The 27,312-nt window shown below is 40.6% G+C and overlaps 1 protein-coding gene across 1 annotated transcript; it reads right to left on the bottom strand.

The window, feature by feature from the left end:
• Nucleotides 1-2,246: 2,246 nt before the first annotated feature.
• Nucleotides 2,247-25,710, bottom strand: FAM83F (family with sequence similarity 83 member F). Its single transcript, XM_075286850.1, has 5 exons — nucleotides 25,247-25,710; nucleotides 8,779-8,946; nucleotides 7,699-7,820; nucleotides 5,699-6,309; nucleotides 2,247-2,490 (listed from the first exon to the last, which is right to left on the bottom strand). The coding sequence occupies exons 1-5, from the start codon at nucleotides 25,706-25,708 to the stop codon at nucleotides 2,426-2,428; spliced, it is 1,428 nt and encodes a 475-aa protein (XP_075142951.1). The 5' UTR covers nucleotides 25,709-25,710; the 3' UTR covers nucleotides 2,247-2,425.
• Between the last annotated feature and the right edge of the window lie 1,602 nt (nucleotides 25,711-27,312).

Here is a 27,312-nt window from a genome sequence, read left to right as displayed (position 1 = left end):
TTTCCCTGTTCCCACAGGGTTTACAGCAGCAATTTAAAAAAATAACTCCTAGTCAAAGTGCAAAACCGAAGTGAAGGTGTGCTGAATGGAGAAGCTAGTCCACAAATCTGTAAAAGCTTTATATGTGATCATTTATAGAAAGTATGTAATTGTAAGGAATGTTGAAGAAGTTCATTATTCACTGTCCATTTCAGGTACATTTTTGGGTAAAATTGGCGATGTAATTTGATTGGCCATTGATAAAATGTACTATTGTATCTGCTTCTAGGTGCTCAGATCTCAACAAAAAGGCCTATAGAAAAGAGAACAAATATGCTCATATTCTCCTTTGTGGTGTATTTGTCATCAGTTTTACACAGTCCAGTCATATTAATGTGACCACCGCCTACGTTTGACGTCAACCTTAAATAACCAATTGCAGAAGGCACGTGTCATCAGCCATCTGGGTGCACTCATCATTGTGGAAGGCATGATGGATCAACACAAGTATGCATCTATCCTTGCGGACCATGTTCACCCCTACATGTGAATTGTTTTCCCTCAGGATGATGGCATCTACCAGCAGGACAATGCGACATGTCATAAAGCTCGCAGTGTACGTGCGTGGTTTCAGGAGCACCAGGATGAGATTACTGTACTCCCTTGGCCAGCAAATTCTCCGGACTTGAACCCAATTGAGAATCTGTGGGACCACCTCGATTGGGTTGTTTGTGCCATGGATGCTCAACTGCGTAACCTAGCGCAGCTGACCATGGCACTAGAGTTGGCATGGCTCAACATCCCAGTGAACATCATCACAACATTCCCTCTCTTCCTGCACGTCTCGCAGCGGTCCGCTCTGCGAAAGGTGGTTATTGATTTTGACAGGTGGTCACATTAATGTGACTGGACTGTGTATATAGCTAAATCTGGTGTACAGATCAAATATTGGTTCTTAATCCCTTCTGTGGAACAGTAAATTACCAAATATGGTGAATGATAATGTTGAGCTAAAGAGAGTACAGGGATAGCAGGTCTGGTTGCCAGGAGAGCTCAAATGTTCCTCTGCCACATGTGAAAAATAGTCTAATTTGAATATGTCAGGTAGGACACCCCTGTTATAGATTTTACACTGGGCCTCATTGTCAACAAAGCGCATACACATTGGGCTAAAGTTGATAAAAAGGATAACTAATGCCCCTTGGGCGAAATTTAACAACAAATGATAGTTTTAGCCGACCACTGTGTCACCATTGTCATCTGGAAAGAAGTTGACCATGTTTGAAATTTTTGTCTACTAGTCAGACAAAAGATCCTTCCTATAAAGGATCTTTTTTTCTGAAAGCAGGGGCATAGCTGTAGGGGGTGCAGATTTAAGAATCTCTACTTTGTCCTGTAGCTTGAGGGGGCCCGAACACCTCTCTACAACATAAGAAGACACCAGTATTATAGATGTCACATGGTAAGTGGGGGCCCAGTAGCTTCAAGTTACTCCTTTGCTTGAAAGGATGTCTCTAGAATAACATTTTACTATGTGCCCAGTGTTTAACATATATGGCCATTATGAACAACGTATTGACCTTTAGAGTCTAAAATATATATGGCTGTGTTGGCAATTCCAACAGTTGGATTTTTTCCCTCTAGCAATGAACTGCACTTGAGGTGCAAAAATACTTATTAAGACTGACCTACCACGTTATTTAAGATACCGGGTGGTCTATGGCATACATCTACCCATATGTTCTAGCAGTCCTGACTATAAACACTGATCAAAGTGATTTTTATAAAACTGTGCTACCTAACAGTGTAGCTTCACACTAGCGTTGCATCTTAGTTGGTCAGGTCCTTCTGGGACCCTTTACAATGGAGAAGCAGACCACAAAAACAGCAGTTACACATGGAGCCAGGCAGACCCCATTGATTTTAATGGGGTCCGTCCTTTTAAAACTGAAACCAGCAGAGAAAAAAACAAACTCCGCACAGATAAGAACGTAGCCTGATTGTTTTTTATGTAAACAAATACGGTAATTTGGCAAGGAATCACCCATCCCACTGATTCTATGTACAGTATATGCTTACTCTTTCCTACAGTAGTCAGGCATTTTTGGTTTTTGCGTGTCTTTTTTTTAAAAAAATTGTATTCAAACAAGGTCACCAAATTCTAAAAATATACAAAATTTGGATCCGCTTCATACTCTGGACCATTTTGTGGTTATGTCAACTTGCCAATATGCATTTCAGGGATAAAAAAAAATCTCATTGCCATTACTGTTGCAGATGGAATTGGCCAACTTAATCCTGTGATACACGTAGCCAAAAATTGGGAGGCTTCATTTCATATTCCCTGAGATTGTGTTTCCTGGGAGAGCTGCTTTTTAATATTACTTCCCCATCTGCAATAAATATATATACAAGTTTGCTGAAAATATTTCAGATGTTCCATGCTTCAGGATATCAGGCATTTGTCTTGCTTTGGTTTTTCACTCTTAGTGGAGACCGGACTGATGTTACCTATTGGTAGAAAGGCAAAAAGAATATTACGTATAAGTATAGACATGTCTAAAACAGTATAAAAATATAATAATTAGAGATGAGTGAACAGTAAAATGTTCGAGGTTCGATATTTGTTTCGAGTAGCCCCTCAATATTCCACTACTCGAATCGAATATCGAACCCTATTATAGTCTATGGGGGGGGGGAATGCTCGTTTCAGGGGTAGGCAACGTTCGATCAAATTATACTTACCAAGTCCACGAATGAGGGTCGGGCTGGATCCTTCGAGCAGTCTTCTCCTTGCAGCGTCCCCGCGGCATCTTCCGGCTCTGAATTCACTCTGCCAGGCATCGGGCCTGGGCAGAGCCGACTGCGCATGCCCGCACTACAAGCAGACATGCGCAGTCGGCTCTGCCCAGGCCCGATGCCTGGCAGAGTGAATGAAGAGCCGGAAGACGCCGCGGGGAAGCTGCATGGAGAAGACTTCTAAAGGTAGGAGAAGAACCAGCATTGATTGGCCGACTGTATAGCATTCGGCCAATCAGTGCTGGTTCTGCATCAAACTTTTCCATTCGAACAGCGAGTGGTACTCGATCGAGTACGAGTATTTTGAATACCTACTCGCTCATCTCTAATAATAATAGAACCTGATGTGACAATTTCATATGGATGTTTTATTAGGCTTCCTATTACACCATGTAAAACCTCTGTGATGATACATGAAATCCTCCGAGCTCTATGGTAAGAACCGGAAAACACTTCGGAGGCTGGAGGCACACTGATGTTCAGTATGGACCCTTTACTAGCTATGGGCTCCATGTTATAGATCTGTACCACACTGCTCCTTTTTTATGTAGATTGTGAGCCCCATATAGGTCTCATAATGTACATTTTCTTTTTCCTATCAGTATGTCTTTGTAGAATGGGAGGAAATCCACACAAACACGGGAAGAACATACAAACTCCTTGCAGATGTTGTTCCTGGCGGGATTCAAACCCAGGACCCCAGCACTGCAAGGCTGCAGTGCTAACTACTGAGCCACCATGATGCCCCACACTAGTCTATAATATGACCAGGTGAATGATGTCAAATTCATTATTGTGTAACAGCTTTTTTTCTACAACTACATTTTTGTGATTACGGTACTTTTTCTGCTAATACTCCTAGAAAATAATTTGATAACTGTTACTAGTGAAGAATGTGTTCCTACATGCTGTAGACATAATACATAATCATACAATAGATACACTGTCCAATCACTGCTGACAGTAGCAACATTCCACTTAGACAATGTGAGTAGAGATGGGCTAATCGGTTAGCAAATTAACCAGTTTCGACTCGAATATTCCAAATTGTTCGGTATTTAACAAAATCAAATAATTTGGGATAAATGGCTATCGCAACATTCATTGCAGTAGATTATTATACTCTGGATGTAAAAAGTGAAAATACATTTATACTCCCCTTCCATGACTCCTTTTGGGTCTCTTCACGGCCTATGGTGCTCTTCTGTGACATCATGTGTCTGGGGTCACCACTTAAGCCTGTGATTTGGCCACAGCGCTGACATGGGCACGCCGAGCGCCATGATGTTACAGAAGGTGAGTATAAATTTTTTTTTGTGACCTTCCCTGGACCTCCAGCTTTTATTCTCTAGGGTCTAAGTCTAAGTCTGGTTCTATCAAAAATAAATTGAGGCCAAACCAGGAGATTGCTTTGTCTGTACACAGTACAAAACAAATCTTCAATGGTTTGCCCATCTCTCAAAGGGAATGGTAACACCCACTTGTCAATTTATTCATAAATTTACAAACTTTATAGAGAATGCAAGCATTTACTAAACTGGACGTTTGCTTTTAGGTTTACAGAGTTTAGGGCAAAGACCACATTGAAGTAATTCTTCTTAAGATATATCTTAAAAACATCCATTTACCAGACTTGTTGCTAGGCCGGTTGCAGACGACCGTGCTGCAACTGGCCTGCTGTGAAATAAAAGCATGGGCTGCACACGGGGGATGCGGGGATGTTCCCCATGTATCGCCCGTGCATGGGCCATGCTTCTGCAGTTCCGTTCATTAAATGAATAGGAGCCACAGAATCACGGGCCGCAAAATAGGATAGGAATAGAACCTGTCCTATATGATGCAGCCCAGACTGTCGGCACGCACACGGGACTGTGAAAATCACGGTCATGTGTATGGGCTCATAGAAAAGAATGGGTCAGTGTGCCATCCATGAAATATACAGGTAACACACTGACCCCCACCACTGTCATCTGCAAGAGGCCTTAGCATCTGTTTCTATATAACTCAAAGTTTAACCTTGACACAGATTTAAATGAAGGACTAATGGAGGGATAAGCCATCACGTATATGCAGAACATCCTGCACAGCTTGTTTAGTGGGAGTTTATGGGCAGATTTTTTTTCCAGATTGTTGAGCAGTGATTTTACAGCTTATTGGTTTCAATTTAGATTGGAGGCATACAAGCGAAACAGAACTTAATGGGTCTTCTATTTATGAACAAATAAGGACAAGCTCAAGAAACTCTGAATTCCCTTAAAAATCTGAATTCTCTTAAAAACTCTTTGAAGTTTCACCTGTTTTCTTAAAGTTATAGCGTCCTGGTATCACCACCTATGTAACATGTAGAACATGATTCAAGTGCTTTTTAATAGATAAATGACAGATGTGCAATGAAGAGATTTATCAAGTAAAAGCATCAAATTGTGTCAAAAAGCTCTCTAACATGCTGTGCACCACTCTTATCAAGAGTTTTGAACCCTTTTAGGTTGAATCCCCATGTGGTGTAAAAGCCGCACTTTGGCCGCGGTGGAAACCATGCTGCAAAAACCATGTCATTTTACAGTCATTGCACCCATCCTATCCACCCATTGCAGAAAAATACCCACAGCAAAAATGCTGCAATTTTTAAAACTGTTGCATTTTTTTTGGAAATCACAGCATGTCAATTATACCTATGGAAACACTGGCGGGAAAGACCTTGCCTCCTTACATTATAAGCTGTGAGATGTACAGCATGTTCTACATTCTATCTACTACATAAAACTGCAGTATAGCCCTGGCCTAAGTATGCTCAAGTCAGAACCATCTTGACAAAACCCTACAGACTCAATGTACATAATAGTCCCATAATAGTCCTCCTAATAGTTGATGGAACTGGAAGTGTATTGATAACTTATACGGTATTTATCAGGTGTCTTACCTGAGGCCCTCAGGTCTTGTTGACTTCTAAAGTTGTTTGCATGGCTTAGATCAAGTCTTGGTTTATTAACTAATACAAATCCATCATCAACTTCCTTTTCCTGACCGCTTGATTTTTTGAAGAATCTAAAGCTTGATTTTTTTATGCTTTTATTTGTCCGATGGTCTTCTGGAGCTTTGCCAGTCTGTTTATTTGGTGGAACAGCCGCCTTTGGAAGATTGTCTAAATTCACTTTTTCTGGAATCTCCTGCTCTATATTTATTAGATCTTCAAGAAATTTTGCTATTCTTTTATCCCCTTCACTTTCCTCATTATCTCCAGATGAAGGAGGATTTGGTGTTCCAAATCTTAGCATTTCACCCGGCGCTGGGCTTCTTCCCACTACTAATGTGTATTTAGGATTGATGAGCTTGCGAGCAACAGTGGAAGAACGCGCTCTTACTCCCACCATGGGACTTGGTCGAGTGTCAGGGAAGCCTAGTTCTTTGTAAAGATTTACTTCCTCAGATATTGCATAAAGTTCACGAAATTCAATGTCAAAAGGCTCAGCGTATTGCCCTGACAATAGGGTCATAATGCTGCGATCCACTCTTAAAGATGACCATGTTAACCTAAAAAGTATAAGCAGGTATTAGATCATAAAATAATGGAATAATGCCACATACTATTAAAGCGAGCCTGTCAGTGATTATTTTTAAAGTTAATTACTTCTAAGGATGGAAAATATTAGACTCCATTTTTTTTTTATTTTAGGGATATTCATCTTTCTCTGGAACTATAATGTCATGTGATGGATGCTAAAAAATCCATTTTCTCTCCCTCTGGCCATGTTTGCCTTTAGCTGCTTTCTTGGCCTATAATTTACCATGCCCGCTGCCTCGGGGTCATGTTTGACGCGGACCTTTCCTTCACCCCTCATGTTGAATCACTCGTACAATCATGTCACCTCCACCTCAAAAACATCTCCAGAATACGCCCTTTCCTCACCAGAGATACACTAAAGACACTTATTGTCTCTCTGATTCATTCTCGCCTTGACTACTGTAACTCCTTACTAATCAGTCTTCCCCTAACTAAACCCTCCCCTCTACAATCTATTCTGAATGCAGCGGCCAGGCTCATCTATCAGGCTAGACGCTACAGCGATGCCTCTGGTCTGTGCCAGTCGCTACATTGGCTGCCTATTCATTACAGAATACAATATAAAGTTATTACTCTCATCCACAAGGCTCTCCATAATGCCGCACCTCCCTACATTTCCTCCGTCATCTCTGTCTACCACCCAACCCGTGTTCTCTGTTCACTCAATGACCTAACACTTACATCCTCTATTATCAGAACCTCTCGCGCTCGTATACAAGACTTCTCCCGAGCTGCACCACTTCTCTGGAATGCTCTACCCCGGACAATAAGATTAACTCCCAATTTCTACAGTTTCAAACGCAAACTAAAGACGCACTTTTCAGACAGGCCGATCACAATGTCTAACGTAAACCCTTCCGTACTATAATAAGAATCCTCAAAATTTAACCCTCCACTGTCCCCACTCCCACATCTCCCCACAATAATATGATGCCATCTCAGGCTAACTTTAAGGGTCCAAGCTCCATCCACATGTTAAAGGACACCACTAGTGATGGCTCATAAAGTTTTACATTTGTGTAATGACTTTAACATCTATTACAAAAGTGTCTGACCTCTGCATATGCAATGCCGCCCCTGCAACCTCTTGTGTCACCCCTTCTACCTCATAGATTGTAAGCTCTTGCGAGGAGGGCATTCAGTCCCATTGTGTGAAATTACTTTCTTGTAATGCATCTTTCTGTCTGTATTTGAACCTTAAAAATTGTACAGCGCTGTGAAATATGTTGGCGCTATATAAATAAAATTTATTATTATTATTGTGGTCCTTCAACAAATGTAATGTTAAATAAAAACTTATCTCAAGTTCCTACAAGGGAGCATTGAACGTATACCATGTTTAATATACAAATTATTACCTGAAAGAACCAAAGGCTACCTTATCTCCATCCACCATTATGTATTTATGTGAGATGGAGCCTCCGATCTTCCCAGGGGTCAAGTAGAATCCAACGCCTGTGACATATCTGACTCGCAAATTCTACACAGTGAAAAAAACAATATTATTTAGTGATTGTATAACAGTTATGGGTTTAGCCACTAAAAAAAAAACCCCACAGGTATATGGAAGCGGGTGCCACTAGTCAAGGTAAGAATTGTAATTATTGTAATTAAAATAAGTTTCACCTTTATTGATAATATTGATTTTAATAATAGGTCATAATACAAATTCTGAATCATATATAGTTGTATTGCTCAAAGACTGATAGAAATCCTTGGAGCAGCCGTGATACGTTGTTATGTCTATAGTAAAGCCTTGAGGGGGTGGAACATGTCTTGAGGAATCTCTGTTTGCTGTACTTTGAACTCCCCCTAGGACTGGCATTATATATAACACAATCTATCAGTTCCTTTCCTACAATAAAGCTCTGTGTCACAGTGTTTTTAATGGCCGTTACATGGCTGCAATCTATGTGAATGGGGCTATTCACAGGACCAATTTTTTAATGGATCGTCAAAAAATAGAACATGTCCCATTTTTGCCTATTTGAAAGAAACCTCAATAGGCTAAAATCTATAAGGCTGAGTTCACATGAAGTTTTTTGGTCTGGATTTTGAGGCTGAATTGAAATCAATGGGAGCCGGTCAGGGCTCCCGGAAAAAAGAACGGACATGCTCATTCTACACTCCCGACTAGGCCCATTCATTGGGCCTAATCCGGAGTGGAGTGCGCGACTAAATGGCGGTGCACTGCACCGGCATCCTGTCGCACCTACCCATTTTTTGGTAGTGTGCACTCAGCTTAAGGGTCTTTGAAGATGGGTGCCCCAATGGATACAAAATGGATGTGCAAAATGTCCTTTTTTCACTGGTATTTTGCACTTCAGTTGTCTGAATAGAGCATAAAGGCCATATAGAGTCAGCAATGAGCAAACAAGATAAGAGGACAGATAGAACTATCGCTTGAGTTTTTCTGCTTGTTTCTTTTTCATTATTACCCGGAGCATAAATCCAGACAGTTGCATGAATTCACACATCTCCAAGAAATGCTTGACTCCATTCTCTCCTAGAATCATGTAGACCGGGACTCTCCGTTTGTCTGCTGCGTCCAGCACATCTTTAAACACTTCCCTGTCGGTAAAATAGTCCATGACGATGGCAATTACCTGTGACAGAGAACATAGACATTGTCTGTGATAATCACTCGTGTGTTAGGAACATACTGCTTCTCCATTAAGAGCCAATAAACCTCTACATCCTCTTCATTACTAGTCAGAGGCCTTAACACTGATGGACATAGTATGGGGTCCACCAGCTTATTGCAGTTGTGTAGGAATTTTGATTGTTTTTATGGCATTTTAGGGATTTTCTTGTTATACAGGGTATAATATATCTCCTAAAATGAGTTCCAGGCTAAAGAACTACTTAAAGGGAATCAAGGTGAAGTATATTAAACCAATAACACAGATTGGTCACTCACCACAATGTAACACCTTTTCCCCGATGAAAATTTGTTCCTCCATTCCCAAGGTACTCATTTATTTCACAATATGCAAATGAGCAGTCCTGAGCACTAACTACTATGTTTTAATAGGCCTCCCTTCCTCCATTCCCTTGTTTGAAGGACAAAGCTAGGGAGCTAAGCTGGACTTTCACCTGGCCCAGTGTTCTCACATTTGTGCTTTGGTGGACAAATCAGATTTAAACAATGGAACCGCCTTTAATGCTTCAGTCGGCTCATTTGCATATTGTGAAATAAATAAATAGCTCAGCAATAAAGGAACAAATTTTCATGCGGAAAAAGGAATTTGGAGAAAGACAACTTTGAAGTCTTATACAAATTAAGCAGTTGGTGCACTGGGGATAGACCTTCAACCCCATGGAGCACTGCTTTTGCCACTAAGACCCCAATCATCTCTTGCCTGCATGATCCCATGAAGTGAGACTTGATCTTCCCACTGCTATGACATCATCTACTTGAGCAAGAATAGCAGTTCTCCCAGGGTTGTATCTACTAAAGTGACATACATAACAAGAAGTATGTTTCTTATCACTGAGATGTGCTCTGTAATAACTTGCATGGAATATACATATGACATGGTAGTGAGTTTCCAAAGGAAACATCACTTTGAGGTCAATGACCTGAAAATAAATTAGATATACAGTGCTGAATTTAAACAGGAGACTATATATATATATATATATATATATATATATATATATATATATAATCTCCACTATATCGACAGTCCTTACTGCAGTGTTACCTAAGGCCGGGTTCACACGGGATTTTTTGGTCTGGAACCTGAGGCAGAGGCCGCCTCAGGTTCCGGACCAAAAAACAGTTTTTTTTCCGGATTAGGCCCAATGAATGGGCCTAGTCGGGAAGAGGGAGTGTATTCAGGCCAAATCGCAAGGCAAATTGGCCTGAAGAATGGGCATGTCCGTTCGTTTTTCCAGGATCTGGAAAAAAAGGCTCCCAGAAAAAAGACCTGACTGGCTCCCAGTGTGAACTTAGAGTACAGAGCCTTCAGGCTGCAGAACAAGAGTTATGGGAATACCCCTTTAAGGTTAAATTGCCATGTTGGCACTCCGTGATAATTTATTGGGTTTTGGGTTGCAGTTTGGGAAGTTGATCTCAAAAAGGTTCGCCATCACTGCTATCTGGGAACCTGACTGGTGGGAGGACATGATATTGTATGGCAACCTGATGGGTGGGAACACTTGATACTGTGGGGCAACCTAGGGGGTGGGAGAACAGGGTCCACCAATGTGTTAAAATGGCCCTATATATAACAATCACTACCTCGAGGACTAGAACATTTCTCTTTAAGTTTCTTCTTACGGATGTTCTGACTAAAACCAATCTATGTAGTAATATCTATAGAACTTATAAAGGTAAACAGACGCTTCTAGATATACAACACTATTTTCCATGTGTACATTCACATATCAGTTGTTGGCCTACTAACCTCATTTCTGCCTTTCACATACACATACACACCTCATCGGACATACTAGATTAACTCTCCGGATTTCATGATTATACATTCAGTTTTGCACACGTCAGCAATTACCAGTATGACTAACAGTAGTTGTTAGATGTTAAAGCAATTGTAATGAAATATCAACCTGATAATCACTCAGGTGAATACATTATTCTGGTCAGGTTTCTCCATCAACAGAGGGTTAATTTAAAGGGGATCTCCCAAGAGTTAAACTTCTCATCTACCCATTTTATGTCCTCTATTTAAATGGAGTGGTGGTTGAGTATGCAATCTTATGTCCAACCAATTCGACAGAACTCTCATATAGCTAGTTGACTTACATGGTGAACTATGGAGCAGCTTTGTGCATGCTTAACCCCTTTCCTATTTAGAAAGTGGGCCCCGGGACTCCTGTTTTTGTAACTAGTGGGGTCACAATGATCAATAGGCTGTGATGGGCTTTGCTTATCTATGCAGCAGGTTTTGCTTTCTAGCAATGGTATCTGAATTTTTACTGCTCTGTATAAAACCCTTTTAAAAAAATAAAACACTCAGGGATCTAAATGTAATGTCCACCCATTGCATTGTTACTAGGAAAACTTACTTTAGTCACGTCAAACCGGTTTTTCAGATGTCATTTACCTATGTCACATCATGCCTAAGATTTCCTTTTATGCATTTAAGATTCCAAGGGGATTTCAGATCTCTGTTCAACCAGTAAGTAAAATGATTTACAATAATTGATTTCCTCCTTTACTTGATTCTAGCGAATTGCTGGGGAAGATGACAAGTTTCTTGTTTCTTTTCTCATCATTAATTGTGATTTCTCCTTCATACCAGATCAGTGAAATGTTTTCTATCCTCAGACCCAGCATCTCAACCATTGTATTGCTTGCACTGCCTGCCCAGTCTAATTTAGAGTAATGGATAAGGGAATCACCTTTAATAAAGGGATTTTCCAGGCTAAAAATATCAATGACCTAAGGACAGATCTTCAATATCAGATTTGTGGGGGTTTGATACCAAACCAGACATCCACTGACCGATTCTTCTCAGCAGATGATGCACAGAGAATGGAGCAAGAAGCAGACAGCTCTGTTCTCTATGTAGTGGTGGATTCACTCCAGCCTGGTCCTGTCAGTTCTTATAGATTGACTAACAAGTCAAGCATTCACAACAGGTGACCTGATACAAAGTGTTTATTCAATATGAGGCAATTGGCTTGATGGTTACAGACTAATTTTACTACAGTCTCTAAAGGAGGGCACAATGAACAGGAACAGAACACAGTCTTTGCACAGTTCAGTCTGTGATGGAACATGGTCCTTTAGTAGACCTTTACTTCAACACATAAATGCCCACATATGTGTAATCTGCAAGATGGATGTCTTCTTACTGGCAGTCCCCAGAGAAGAGGCCTTTATCCCATTAATATAACCCAAGAAAACTTTAACTGGAAGCAGAAACACTATCTCAGTCTATCCTTTACTCCCACCCAACAACAGATCCTTGGAAACAACTTGTACACCTTGCTGTACAGTGCTGCGGCAGGACCGCTTTAACCATAGGGCCAACAGTGCCCTATGGTAGCAGGGGTCTCTCTGCTGCCCTGGATCAAGCAGCATCGTTTCGCATTTCGGGTGTTGCTCCAATGTTCTTGGCAACAACGATTTAAACTCTGTATGTGTCCTTAGCACACAGATAGAGGTTTAATACAATAGTATAGCATGGAAATGCAATGAATGTCAAGCCTGAGACATCATTACAACCGGAGCTGGCTGGCCCATGGGAAAGGGGTTAGGTAAGTTTTGTGTAACATTGGTGGTTGAGGGGGCAGGGGGCCTTATCTGGAGCTTGTTAAGGGGAACTCAAATGAAATGGGAGGACAGTTGCAAAAAAGGTTTGAACAGGGCCCCTTAAACTATTAATATGGTCCTGATATGCAACATTGAAAGGCTACAGGCTGGTTGTTCACAATACACACTCTCTCATTAGATCATCTATGGCTTATGTGTAACCAGTGGCATAACTACCGCCATAGCAGCAGAGGCAGCTGCCACAGGGCCTGGAACATTAGGGGCCCGGTGACAGCCGCTAACGCTGCTATCATTATACTCGGGGGTCTTTTCGGACCCCCCCGAGTATAATGATCAGCGGCCTTGGAGAGCTAAGAAACATAAAAAAAACATTGTTACTTACCTCTCCACGATGCGGGCAGGCTTCGGCCTAGTCGTTTGACGTCTCATGACCCCAACCTGCGTCCCGGGTCATGTGACATCTGGCATCATTGAAGATGGAGTACTCTGGAGGCTGACATAGTAGGAACCGGGAGATAGGTGAGTAACAGAGTTTTTTTAATGGTTTTCTCCCCTTGGGTCTCCGATTATTATACTTTGGGGTCTGAAAAGACCCCAGAGTATAATAATTGCTTATGGGTGTCCACAGTGGGACATAATACTGTGTGCAGGGGCCACTATGGGGGATAACACTGTGTGGAGGAGCCACTATGGAGGATAATACTGTGTATAGGGGCCACTATGGGGCATAACAGAGCGCGCAGGAATGCGTATGAGGGGGTCGGTCGAGGTCGTGGTTAGGGGGGGCCATGTCAAAAGTTCGCCACGGGGCCCGCAATTCCTAATTATGTAACTATGACACAAGACACAATCTTTCTCTTTCTAGTCTGCAGTCTCATCTTTTCAGGGCAGCAAGGAGTCAGTCTCATGACAAAACAGGCTAGAAGTCACATTGTTAGACTGTGATCCCCTAATCTCTGTAGTTCCAGGCTGCTACAAGCTGTGCCTTCTACAAGTCATAAGAGTCTCAGAGTCCATATGACTTGGGTGTGAGTTCTGTCACTCACCTCTAGCAGTTGTATATTTACATATACTGTATATATTGTCAGAACCTGGCATGGGCAGCATAGACAACGAACAAGCCCAACAGTGATAGTGATTAGCAGTAAAATTGAGGCACATGCCAACAGTTACTATCAGGATAATCCCTCTAAATTGTTAACTTTTTTTTTTTTTTTTTTCTTTGCTTGAGGAAGAACAGCACAATGTAGAAATATGGGAAAATATGCACCAGATTTGTTATATAATGGGGAATTCCAGTACTTACTCAGACATGTCAGGAGACATGACAGGTCCTCTTTAGGTTGGGTCCATAGGGGAGGTACCTACTGCTGGGATGGCTACACCTTTTTCACCATGCATTGCAAAATCATGGTGAAAACCTGCTGCATAAATTCACATGCTGCGGCTTAAAATCCTGTAGAGTGGCTTTCAAATAATTGACATGCCAGGGCTTAAAAGTTCACTTAGTGCTGTAGGTTTTAGTGGCGACATGTAGATGGGATCTCATCAAATCTCATCCAGAGGGTTATGCTAGGTTCACACCTGCACTTGGGCTTGCGTTTTTTGGGTCTGCTTGGGGACCCGAAAAATGAAAATCCAATTCACTTAAAAAGCAGTTACCTGCGGAAATCCACAGACCACATAGTCTATAATGGGGTCCACCTGGTTTCTGCTTGCAGGACATTTCTTTCCATATTTTTCAAGCGGAATGGGGGACAGAAACCACTAATGGAAAGCGAGTGCAGGTGTGAATACAGATGGTTAGCTGTGGCTGCGAGTTTTAAGGCAGCTAACCCTCTATGATTCCTGCCCATGTGTCCCGGGTTAAAGGGGCTTATAGTCTTATAAAATTGTTAAAATTGTCTGGAGATATGTTAAATAGGTTGTCCAGGCAAAATTGCACAACTCCTTTAACCTTTAAATCAGCTGAGGGCATTGAAAATAATTAAAAAAATTTATACTTACCTGTCCGTGATGCTACGGTGTCCTTCTGGCGCATCCTGGTTCTTTTGCTCCAGCGGCTTTTCCCGAGTCTCTTCCTGGGTTCTGCAGCAGGTCTCAGGAAGAGACTAGTGATGTCACAGGTAGTGACATCAAAGAGACCTGTTGGGCTGAAGGACTGGAACATGCCGTAAGGACACCAGAGCATCGGGGGACAGGTGAGTAGGAGGGATTTTTTTTTTTTTTTTTCACAGCCCCCTGATGATTTAAAAGGTAAAGGGGTTGTCCATTTTTGCCTGGACAACCCCTTTAAGATAAAATGTGATGCTGTATCACCTCCATCACCCTACAGCAGCCATTCACTGGCTAGGGTCAGTAGTGTCAATAATGATATCTATTGTCAGCTTTAATAAAGTTAGAAAAGTAATTATAGAAATAATTCAGAAAAGTTCATCAGTTTTACAGCAGAGTTAGTCTGTATATCCCAACAAAGCATTTATCAATATTATATATTAAATTAGAAAAAAAAACCTAAACTATCTTGCAGTAGATTTTCTCTATTTTATTATATAGAAGAAAAGTAATGATTTTATAGCATAATAGGATAATCCCATAATAGTATCTTGATGCTTTCCTGAGAATATAGGTGGAGTGGGATTTACATACGACAAGGAATTATACAATAATAAATAGCAGGGCATGTCATAGCATTGCCAGTAAACTACAGCTCCAGACAGGATACCTAGCCCCCGGGCTGTGTAATCTACTTTACATTGCTGCGCCCTCCTTTGAAAGCTTCTTCAGACATCATTTTTACATGTTTGGCATCTTGTCCATAGACCACAAAGTAAGTGATGAAGGGATTATGAGTGAGCTCCCCATGAGGCTTATGTCTTGGATCCTAGAAATAGTAGCCACAGAGATAGTTGCTTTTATTTTAGATGCACTACTATTAATGGGGCTCTCCAGAAACAGTGCTACAATATGTGCTATATGCTACACTATGAATGGGACTCTACTGCAATATCATATGCAACCCATGGTTGGGTGTGTCTCATTTCCTGGAAGAAATCACACATATCCTCCATATTGCACATATCAGACATGGATTACATGTGAGAGCATGTCACTAGAGACCTGGGTCCTATAAGAACTGCTGATGCATGCTGAGAATGATAAACACATCAATGGGCACAAGTCTGAATCTGCCTATTAAAGAGGCCCATGCGCAGTACACGAGGATGCCGATGCTACGACAAACCTTCCCCCCGAATTTGGCTGCATTGATGATCAACACATCCCTGGTAATCTTGTGCTGCATAACACATATTTGTTGGCTGATCGGCAGCACTAGTAGGTGTTGATGCAGTTTCTGAAGTCAAAACTAGTAGTAAATTGAAATATGAAGAAAAGTACCATCTTTCCATTATAGGTTCTCACTTTTTATGACCTGCACCTCGTTTTGGCTTCAAAAACTGCATACAGCAAAAGCTGAATGTGTGTCCTGATCACAGATAATGTGGCGCTGGCTGCCTCCATGCTGCATCTGAAGCCCTGCCAGCCTACATGTGCTATCCGTGATTTTCACGAGCCAAAAGTCAAAAATGGAGCTCTGTAGTTCTCAAAACAGACCAAAATATGTGTCCATTCTTTTTTCCTGGGACTGTTGGTCACTTAAAAACAGAATAGACATCTACATGTGCCCAATAAAATCAACGGGTGCATATGTGGTCTCTTATTTAAATGAATATCACAAGTCCACAAAACACAGCACTAATAGACCCTTAACATATTAAGCAAATGATGTGAGATTTTTTACGCCAGAGTAGATCCAACAAGTATATAGCAAAGGCTGATAGTTCTCCTCGTTCATATCCACTCCTGTGTTTGGCTGAAAAAAACTACATGTAAAACTACTACACACTGTATGTGACAGTCCAGTCCGAGGCCGAGCGCCCACATTGAGGACACACAAAACCCTGCCTTTTACATTACCAACAAGGTAAAGGAGATTCTGGTTAACCTCATCCACACTTTGTGGGAAAAAAGAGCTTCAGAAAAGCAGGTTTTTTGTGAAAAATGTGTGCATTTCTGAAAAATACAACATGTTAAGTTTAGTTGCAGATTTATTTATTTTTTTTTATTTTTTTATTTTTATGGTAGAGTTGGAAGGGACCTCAAGGGCCATCGGGTCCAACCCCCTGCGAGTGCAGGTTTTCCTAAATCATCCCAGCTATATGTTTATCCAGATTCCGCTTGAAGATTTCCATTGATGGAGCGCCCACCACCTCCCGTGGCAGCCTATTCCACTCTCTCACTACCCTCACTGTCAGAAAGTTTTTTCCTAATGTCTAATCTGTATCTCTTTGTGAACATTTTTCAAAAAGGGGAGGGGAAAAAAGCACAGAAAAACATGAAAAACTCTGGGAAACATGCAATGCGTTTTTTTCTTCACAGTTTTTTTTAGTGGAGCCTTAGCCTTAGGCTCGGTTCACATCTGCGTTCAGTATTCAATTCAAGGAGGTCCATGTGGTGTCCACTCAGTTTCCGAGAAAAGTTTTGCAGTACTTTTCTCTCTGTGTGATTCGTGTGGACACCGAGCGGATACCACACGGACCCCATTACAGTCTTTGGGTCCATGTGGTTTCTTAGCTTTTTTTAATGCGTATAGGTTTCCGTTCGGGGGTTCCCCAAGTGGACTCCTTGAACAGAATATGTGACACAGATGTGAACCGTGCCTCAGACTACTTTGTCTTGGCAAGATTCAGATCAGTATTTTACATGACTATTTGAAAGTCCAAGCCAAGACTGGAACCTACAGAAATAGAAATATATTGCAAAAATTTGTATCCATGCACCCACTCCTTACAAAATACTGCTCTGCTCTGCATTGCCAATGTCACAACCTATGTTTGCAGCTGACCCAGTTAATGCATTGAGTTTCCGGAAATTATTATTATGCCCTCCCCCAAAGTAAATATTTTTTAGAACTCATAGAAAACGAATTTTACATGTCAGTCTTCATTGTTCTCAGGATGACACGTGTAAATGGCAATCTGCCAAGGTGTCCTGTAGCCGATGCCAGCAGGCTGTAAGCAGACAATGACTGGCAAAGCAAACATCGATAACAGAAGGAACCCAAATGCTGAAAGGTCCCATGAGACAGGAAGGTAAGTAATGATAGTGATATGTAGCTGTGTCTATACCATTTATGTGTTTATTATATGTAATTGGAATAAAAGTTCATTTGGTTCATTTAAAGCTCTCTTGGCATTTTCATTGAAATAACTCTACCCAAGCAGTACTCTCTATGTGACATTTCTCTCCTGGAAATGTATGAATAATTTGGACGCAGATGAGTTGGATACAATGGTGAAGCAGGAGTCCGTCCGCTCCCTGCTTCACCATTCGGCGACTATCTCTTGCTTGCAGTCTTGGAAGCAGTACACAAGATGTGGTGACGTCACTTACATTGCGCCTGCAGCTCTTTGAAGCCTCCAGGAGTAGAGACAGGAAAGAACGGCAGTGGAATGTGGTGAGGTAAGTATTAATGTTATTTTTTTGATCCATTATATTCTGGGGACCAGAAGGGATCTATATATATTGTGGGGGCACCAGGAGGGGGACTTTATGCTGTGGCAACAATTGGGGAGGGGGATATTAAACTATGCAAAAAATAAAATAAAAAAATTCCAGCATGCCATATATATAAAATATAATTTTTACTTCATCAGGTTAAAAAAAACATCCCATTGACAAGGATCCAAGACATAATAGAATCAAACGTACATCTTATGCGTTTCGGGAAGCCACAGTTAGCTCCTTACTCATAGCTATAAGTAAGGGACTAACTGTGGCTTCCCGAAACATGTAAGCTGTACATTTGACTCTGTTATGTCTTGGATCCTAGTCAATTGAATGTTTTTTTCTAATCTGATGAAGTAAAAGTTACATTTTATATATATGGCATGCTGGAATTTTTTTATTTTATTTTTTTGCATTGTATCAAGCTCTTTAGCAGTCCAGAGCGTTTTTTCCATGCAGCCCATTGCTCATGCTCTGCATACAAGATTGGATATTTGCTTTATAGTTGGTTGAGCGATATTAATTGTTGTTCTGTTGTCTGACATTAAACTATGGGGGCAACTGCAGGAGGAAATTACACTGTGGGGGCAACTGGAGGGAGACATCATAATGTGTAGACATATGGTGTCAGAGCCACTATACCATAGGTGTGTTATACTGTGCAGGGGCACAAAGAGAAATTGATAGGTATGGGAAGAGCCATAGTGGAGATGGAGATATGTAAAGTCACCATGGCATGGGTGGAAGTAAGTGGTTGTGTAGGAAACTGCACATTCGCTTCACATTTGCTTTTCAAGTATCTTTGCACAGTTGTCAGCTGGGTGATAGATATATTCTGCATTATTTATACATTCCCCTATGTTCTCAAGTGTGGAGCATTACTAAACCAGACAGACATAAAGCTGGGAGTTCAACACAGCAACGCTTTGAAGCTCACTGTATCATACTTATACTACAATGTAGTATTGACTGTAGTCAGTCCTGGAAATACTGCCTGCATACAGTCCATATTTCTGGGGTGGAACACGATCTTATAAATACAACCTTACATTGTGAGCTGAATGGGCAGGGCTCTTTATCCTTTATTTATAGACATTTCATTCTAGATTTTTTTTTATGTTTGCAGCTTATGTTGGTCAAACACATACAATAACTGCTGACTGAACCCTGGAACATGTATGTTTTTATTGATGTGGAAGGGACGTAAGCTCTTGCCAAGCACCTATATATGTATTTTACTAGTTAAAACCAAATAGTGAGACATATTCTGTTTTTTTAATTTGCTTTTATTTTTAGTTTCTAGATTTTTTAAATTCATTTTTTGCACGATTGTTGAGTGACTATCTTTCCTGAGCTGCTGTTAACAAGCCACTGAGTCCATAGGAACCTGTATGCTGGAGAAGTTAACTACTCTAGAGTAGTGTTGAGCGAATATTATTCAAAACTATTTGTCGAATACCTCGCTCCCATAGGAATTCATGGAAGCGGCCAAGCATCAAGGGGTTAAGCGCTGTAAAGATTTGCCGGCCGCTAACACGCATTCCTATGGGAGCGAGGTATTTGCTCAACACTACTCTAGAGTATTCTGGGCATGCTCTGTGACCTGTGCAGAGGTCATTATACAGGGAGGGGGAGAAGGCAACATATCATAGTAGTTTCAGTGTGTATGTATAATCACTGAAAAGTGATCCGTACAAGTTACTGTCAGTCCACAATGTTGTGAGGGTCAGTGTTCAGACTGAAAACTTCAGAATTTCAAGCCTTTTATAAAAATAAAAAAAAAATAGTGACAAAATAATAATTCCAGGTGTTATAGAAAAATATTAGAAAAATGGCTTGCAAATCAATAAAATTGCCTGTATCTACCACTTTAAGTGCGAATATATAGTATTTTCTGTCGAGAATATATTCATTAGAACGTTTCTCAACTGCAAAAATTAAAGCTGAGACCACACCATGCGGAAAGGCGGATTCTTTTTCTGTTTTATAAGACTCAGAATTATCATTTGACTGGTCAATATGGAGAATCTATACACAGACTGATACTGTCAGCACCAAGCGGACTGTGCCAAAGTGTGTGCACACATATGGTACCTTTGACATGGAGAATGGTAGTGCCCAGTTGTCAGTTTATTCATACACTAACCCTATATTCACACGGCTGCATTCATTTCAGTGTCTGTGAATGTGGACTATTCACGCGACCGATATTTTGACAGTGTCGTAACGAACCATCAAAATATAGGTTGTGCTCTATTTTGTCCTTTAATGAATGAGAGATCCATTAAAACTGCCGCCCCTCGGGTGCAAAATGCCTGTGAAAAATGGATGTTTTTCATGGCTATTTTGCATCATAATTGTGTGACTGTAGGCTTACAGGGGGAGTTCACACTACCGTGACTAATGTCCCTTGCATGCAGGACTTTATCTTCCGTTACAAAAGTGAACAAATATGACGGAAGCTAGGTTTCATCATGTTTTTACATTTCTGTCAATAGGAACAGACACAGAATTAGTCTGTGACAGATAATGTCCGATACTGTCATCCTATGACGGAAGACAGCAACGGACATTAACTCCCCACGTAAACATGTTTCAGAATTGTTATTTTATGGAGAAGTAATATTTACTAAAATAGACATGTTAGGAGAGCTGCCCAATCCAAATCGGGCTACTTTTACAAAAAAAAAGGCAGAAAAAAGGCAAAAAGAAAATTACTATTATTTCATTATGTAGCATATTTTGGCCATTTTCTCTCCTTGACAGTTTTTGTTCACATAGCGTTTTTGCGCATTTTTTTCAGGCTTATCATTCCTGCAATGAAATTAATAGGAAAATGGCTGAAAAAAGTGTCAGGCTATGCTGTGTTCTGAAAAAAAAATGCCGCACTGGCAAAAAAACGCATTGTACGGAAAGTAAAAGCCGTGGAAAAAATGCATTGTACGTACAGATTTTCATATTTTATTAGGCTAGACTGACATGTAACATCTAGGCACTGTTTTGTTTTTTAACAAAAAAAAATAAAAAATAGACTACTAAAAACCCTATGACTCTACGAAAATAAAACAATGTCCAAAGTTTACGAAAAGTGAAGAAGTTGTCATAAATAATTTATATTGATTAATAATTGTAGAAATAATTTGCAACGCAAAACATCAAATTCTAATTATGACCTTCACCCTCGGGCTATGACACACCTAAGATATCGCCATAGCTTGTGTTTAGTTCTTGCACTTTCGCTTTGGTAATATCACTGTTGTGCTGATACTTCAGTTTGATAACAATTAAAGGAGAACTACACTGAAAATGTAACATTGTATTGTAATGTCCTGAGATTTCCTGCTGTACAGTTATAACATTTACTTGTCAGCCATGTTGAGTACAATGAGACCTTTACTTTCCCCTTTGCTGATGTCACCATTGAATAAATCACAAAGCTCTATAAAGACAACCATATGAGTGAATGTTGTCTAGTGAAATACACAATCCCATAATAAACCAGTCTCTGAGATCTTCCGGAAAAAATTAAAACAAGGAAAGTGGACTTAATACAACATTTAGGTGTAAAAGAGTGTACATTCAGTAGATCTAAGGGGTCCAGAACTAAAATGTCATATGGGCCCCTTTCATGTCCTATGAGTTAAAGGGTTTCTTTTAGCTCCTGTATGATTTTTTTTTTTTTTTTTTTTTTTTTGGGGGGGGGGGTCTGATTCCTGGACCCAGCAAAGATCACCTGTTTCAGTAGCCTCCAGGTGCCTGAAACTGTTGTAGTGGACGAAAAGCAGAAGCAGGTCTGCTCCGATTTACGTAATGGGATCTGATGTTTCTAGAACAGCTGATCTTTGTGGGGTCCAAGTGTTGGACTTTCACAGATCTTATACTATTCTTTGGCTGGGTCATCAGTATTAAAAATGTATTTGTTTGCTAACATTGCAGGGTCTATGGGAGAGGACATGCCTCTAACTACACAAGTTCTAACTACACATTAAGGCCACAACCTGTCAACACCATCCCCCTAGGATCCACATGATAGTCTCAATGGTAGCTTCTATGGTGCATACAGCCTTGACTAAATGTAAATCCCATAAAACCTGTGGGGTATTACTTCACCAAAATAAGTTTACAATAACCAAGCCTCTGTGCTATACCATGTACTTTTAGTAAATCGGGTACTTACATGTGATCTTACTATTCATTAGACATTATTATCACAGTACTTTCCCTATTTTACCTTAGCATTAATTCCATGGGAGATAACAGAGACTCCATTAGCCTGGACATGGACTATGCCAATTTACATGGGCTAGCGGGGCACTGCTCTCGGACTAAAGTTTCTTGGAATGCTCATTGTCCATTCAGGTACACGTAGCAATTGTCACTGCTGTATGAGGAGCAACCCGTCACTTATCCCCATATAGTGAGCATTTGTTGGCAGCACATCGCCCTTTTTACATTGCTTACATTATTTACTTTTCTTCTCATTGGTTTACATGTCCTGTTTACAGTTCTGGCAGCAAATAATGCATATAAGATGTGATCAAACAATAAAAAAGCATTTGTTATTGGGAACAATGGATTCAAGGAAAAGTTGTTCCTAATAATTGATCCCCGTATGGTGGGCGGACTTGGGTACTGCTGCTCAGAACCCTCTGACATCAATGGGTACTGTGTTGTTGTACCTGTGCCCAGCCACTATACAGGACATGGAGCCAACTGCTGCCGACCCTGAGTTGTGTACAATACCCCACTGATCAGATATTCAGAACCCCACCGATAAGATAGTTATGGCCAATCCTAAATCCTGGAAACCCCTTTTAAGGTCTGATCACATCTGTAATAAACAATTCTGCTGTGATGAAATTCAGCAGAAGAACAGAACACAGGGGTGTAAAATGTAGCTCTGGACCCCAGTGCAAAATCTGTGCCAGGCCCCCCAACTATAATGTATTGTGCTAATAAGGTACTGGTCTAATGTATAGTGTAAAATGTATAGTACTGGCTTTTCACATAGGGAACAAATAAGTTATGGGCCCCCTAAGAATACTGTGCCCATATGTAACCGCACCCCATCAAGTTACAACCCTGGCAGACTAAGCAAAATTATGGCAGTTATAAATCCGTCCCATGATAGAACCAATAGTCTACAATTGACTCCTTTGACTATATTGACATCTGGCAGTTTTCTGTCTTTAGGTCTGCCATTTCATCAGGCAAAATAGACCAGCATGGTGACCTGTTCTTGCAATTTTTATAGAAATTGCAGCATATACTCCTAGCAGAAAATCTAAAGTGATCACAGCCTAAAAGAACCATAGAGACTCCATATGCAGGCACCGTGTCCTTGCTTATACTGTGTACATAAGGTAATATAATGGCATGCCTATTAATGCTAGGCACAGTAATAAGGAATTCATGTGCTCATCTGTCCTGACATGAACCAGGTACAATCTAGGTGACTACTTGCTCTCATGTCGTTTCTGTATTATATCTTATTTACAACTATCCCATGTATTGCGTTTTACATCAACACAACAGGTAGAGCCTTTGGTTTTTATAGTTGACACTACATAAAAGAGGTCTGAGGTCATCATGTAACAGTCAGTCACTCGTGATCTAAACAGCTACATGACACAGCATCTGGAAAATCCACAGTTTACACTGACACCTGGAGAAGCTAAGCAAGCAAAGTGCAGAATCTGTATAAGGATATTACGCTATTTCTATTATTCTGTTCTATTTGCGCCTGTGTGTGCATTGTTCTGGTCGAATGGCTAAAACAATGGACACCAACGGTGAACCACAGACCCCAAAATGATATGCACTGGGTGTCCATTCTTATAAACTGAAACCATGGGGATTCTTAAAATATTGTCAATCTTACATTATTGTGCCAAACTGGAGATTGTAAAGCAAACAGCCTTGGAGATTTGGATAAAAAGTCCAAATCGAGGAAGTTGAAGATAAAATAATAGGAAAGTAATATGGCAGATAAAGCACCGCGGTAAAAGTGTATTATGTACAACACTATTGCTCATTCAGTACAGAGGAAACGTTTCAGGAAGTAACTGGTTTATTATAGGGGTTGGATTCCAACTAACTCGAACTTAACACTTTCATGGTCACAGATCTGAAGGCTATGATTGTTCTACTTTTTAATAAACAGAGGGAGATATCACTTATGAACAATGGCAGATTTCTGAGGTTCCTCATCCAAACGTCTGGCTCCATATTCTCGAACTGAGGAAGTGGGACATATAATGTCAAACTTCTCCACCTCTTTGAGAAGGCCACCAGCTTATCCAGACAAGATGTCCCTTGTTCCACCATTTATTGTACACACTGGCCTTCTGCTTTGAGAAGACCACCCCTTAGAAGACCACTTTTGAGTGGTTTCTCTTTGTGTAACTGAAGACGTAAAATCCACCACATATATTTGCTTTTAGTTAGAATAATATTAGACTAAGATGATTAAACAGCACATATTGAAATGAGTAGACATCCATCTCTATTGGTGGGGTTATGAGGCGCTCAAGAGTCAAGGGTTGGATCATGAGGTTCAGATTATGGGGCCGAGTTCATTAACTCATCATGTTCTGGTGTATTGTTCTATCTTTATCTTATTGTTGTTACTTCATAAGGGCTTTACGTTTCTATAGGTAGTTAAATTGATGATTTTGACACAGCATGTAGACTACTCAAGAGAATAAAGGTCTAGACATGTCTGAACACTTCTGCTATACATTACACTGCCTGGATTCATTTCTGGCTTTCTCACAGGGGCCAACAATAGCTGGGGTGCAAGATTTCACATGAAGATACTGAATCTATACTTGCTGTGACAGAACCACTTTGCATGTAGAGGGTTTGTTATAGTAAATCCCAAAGTTTTCATAGCTATCCAAACAACATGCACATCATATAAGACAATACTTTACTACGGAAAACACAAAGAGGAGAAAATGTGATTATTTCCTATTAATATAAAGAATTTCAATACATGAACTGTACTAGATGCCGGTATTGTACTAGATCACACTGTAAATCATTACATCTATGGCCAGTGGGAATCTTTTGGTGTTAAGGTTCATACTTACTCTTCTTGCCTTCTGGATCAATTCCCTCACAAGAGCCTTTATGGTGGGAGCATTTTCCTTAGGAGGGTGGGTATACACCAGCATGTTACTGACACCTCTGTAAAAGCCTTTCTCGGGCCAGCCCAGGTCCAGAGGTGGGATCTCTGTATCCGAGAGTGCAGGCCAGTATTGTAAGGTGGACTCTTTATCCTTCTGCTGCTTTGGCTGTTGTTTAGTTTGTTTCTTTGGACTATCGGTTACATATGTCTTAAAATCACTTTTGAGGTCTATTAGCTCCTTGGTAGAAAGAAAATCTTTCAGGTCATTCTCCTTAATGTATTGTCTGTAAGCCTGAATCCCATTGTTGACCAGAATTTCCAGGCTCCTCCGCTGGTCCTCATTGTAGTAGTAAGTGACCATGTTCTCGGTTATCCTCTCATTGATATGGTCATCTCTCAAGCACATAAGCTGTGACTCAGCCATGGTGTCCTTGCTCTCACTGCCTGTGCACAGTAGTTGCCTTACATTATGTACTGGAGGGAGTGGTAAACCGGAGCTCACCTGAGACCAATCCCTCTCTATCACCCAACCTCCAATTATTGTGTCAGCTGCCAAACGGAACAAGCAGTTGAGCCTGAATCCTGAATAAAAGCTCAGTCAATAGAGCAACTGGACAAAGGCAGAGCTTTGGTGGAGGTTGCAATGAAATATAGAAGCGTAAATATATCCAATTTACTGCTTTAGGAAACAGAAAAAGTTTAGTAAACACATTGTAATAATCTTTTAAAACATTATATTAATCCAATAAAATATTATTTAATAAAACAATGAATATTGAGGTAGCTATATGACTGTTCTCATGTTAGATTATATATTTAAAGGTGTTTTCTTATGATAAACATGGATATCGATAAGACCAATGTGACCACCTGTGAACTCCTGAACAGAAAAGTTCTGCATTACTTTAAAGGGTTATCCCTTTTCTGGATAACGCGCCATTCACTGTTGTGTAGTGGCATAAGAAACTGCTACATTTTACCTAGACCCACATAGAAAACTCCCAACTTTTGTCCATGGATACACTGTTGACCTGTGTACATGTCCATAGAATCCCAAGATGGATGTTGTGTTCATAGAAGGCTGGGTTCACTCTTACTCCATGCTGTCTGTTGTTTGCATCCGCCATGGCACCTGAATGACTGAGATCCTGCCTGCTATTACAGCAGGTACTCCCAGACACCCGTGGACTCCATATAATGGTTTCCACCGGTTTTATACTGTACTGTAGAACTTTTCTCTCTAACAATTTTCAGTGGAATCTGCAAAGACTCCGACACAGATATGAGCGAAGCCTGTCCCTGTGTCTATAACTTTGCAGTTATATATATATATATATATATATATATATATACACTCAACGGCCATCTTGGCACAGCTTGTCTACATCAGTACCCCTGGACACTGGAGAGCTTCTAATTGAGGGCTTAGGTAAACTCTATACTGGTAGTTTATTATGCCATTACACATTAGTGTATGGCATTTGTGAAAGATCCCTGGATAGAATGTAAGAGGCAATGGTGGAAAGTGCACCAATGGTGGTATGGTTGTTCCACAGTTGCTGACACTGCACTCCTCGACATTGATGAAGGACGCGGACACACACTATACTTCTCACTGAACTTCTCTTTACTGATGTAGATGTTGAAGACACAGAGAATGGAATAGTTCAGAAGAATACAGGCTGCAACAATGAGCAGAACACATTTTCTACAAGGGGTGCACTGCCCACCACCACAGAACCCTCAAGAACCCATTGTCTCACATTGGTCTAGTGATCTGTAACAAATGGGCAAGTTGTCTGAAATCCATGGTAATCTACACTCAAAATTGCTGTGTTTTTTCAGCATGGAGTGAGAGAGTTGAGTGCATACTGCTGAATTTCTAATCTGTACCATGAGGTTTCTGCTGAGGATTCGTCGATGATTTCCACACTGGATTTGCTTATATAATATTTGCTGTAGTTTCAAGCTAAAATGTAAAGATTTCTGTAGTGGAGGTTAGACACAAAACTATGTCTCTACCTCTAA

This window comes from Leptodactylus fuscus, chromosome 9, assembly GCF_031893055.1.
Source record: "Leptodactylus fuscus isolate aLepFus1 chromosome 9, aLepFus1.hap2, whole genome shotgun sequence".
Lineage (NCBI taxonomy): Eukaryota > Metazoa > Chordata > Amphibia > Anura > Leptodactylidae > Leptodactylus > Leptodactylus fuscus.
Note: the sequence above shows the minus strand (reverse complement) of the source record. Positions and strands in the feature narration are given on the sequence as shown.

Bases quoted from the DNA above. Each gene is read 5' to 3' on its own strand.
- FAM83F (XM_075286850.1), bottom strand. From the start codon at position 25,708: ATGGCTGAGTCACAGCTTATGTGCTTGAGAGATGACCATATCAATGAG. The intron at 7,821-8,778 runs GTAATAATGAAA...TTCACTGTGTAG, and splicing joins TGTCTGGATTTATGCTCCGG to AATTTGCGAGTCAGATATGT. The intron at 2,491-5,698 runs GTAAGACACCTG...TTCTACCAATAG, and splicing joins ACAAGACCTGAGGGCCTCAG to GTAACATCAGTCCGGTCTCC.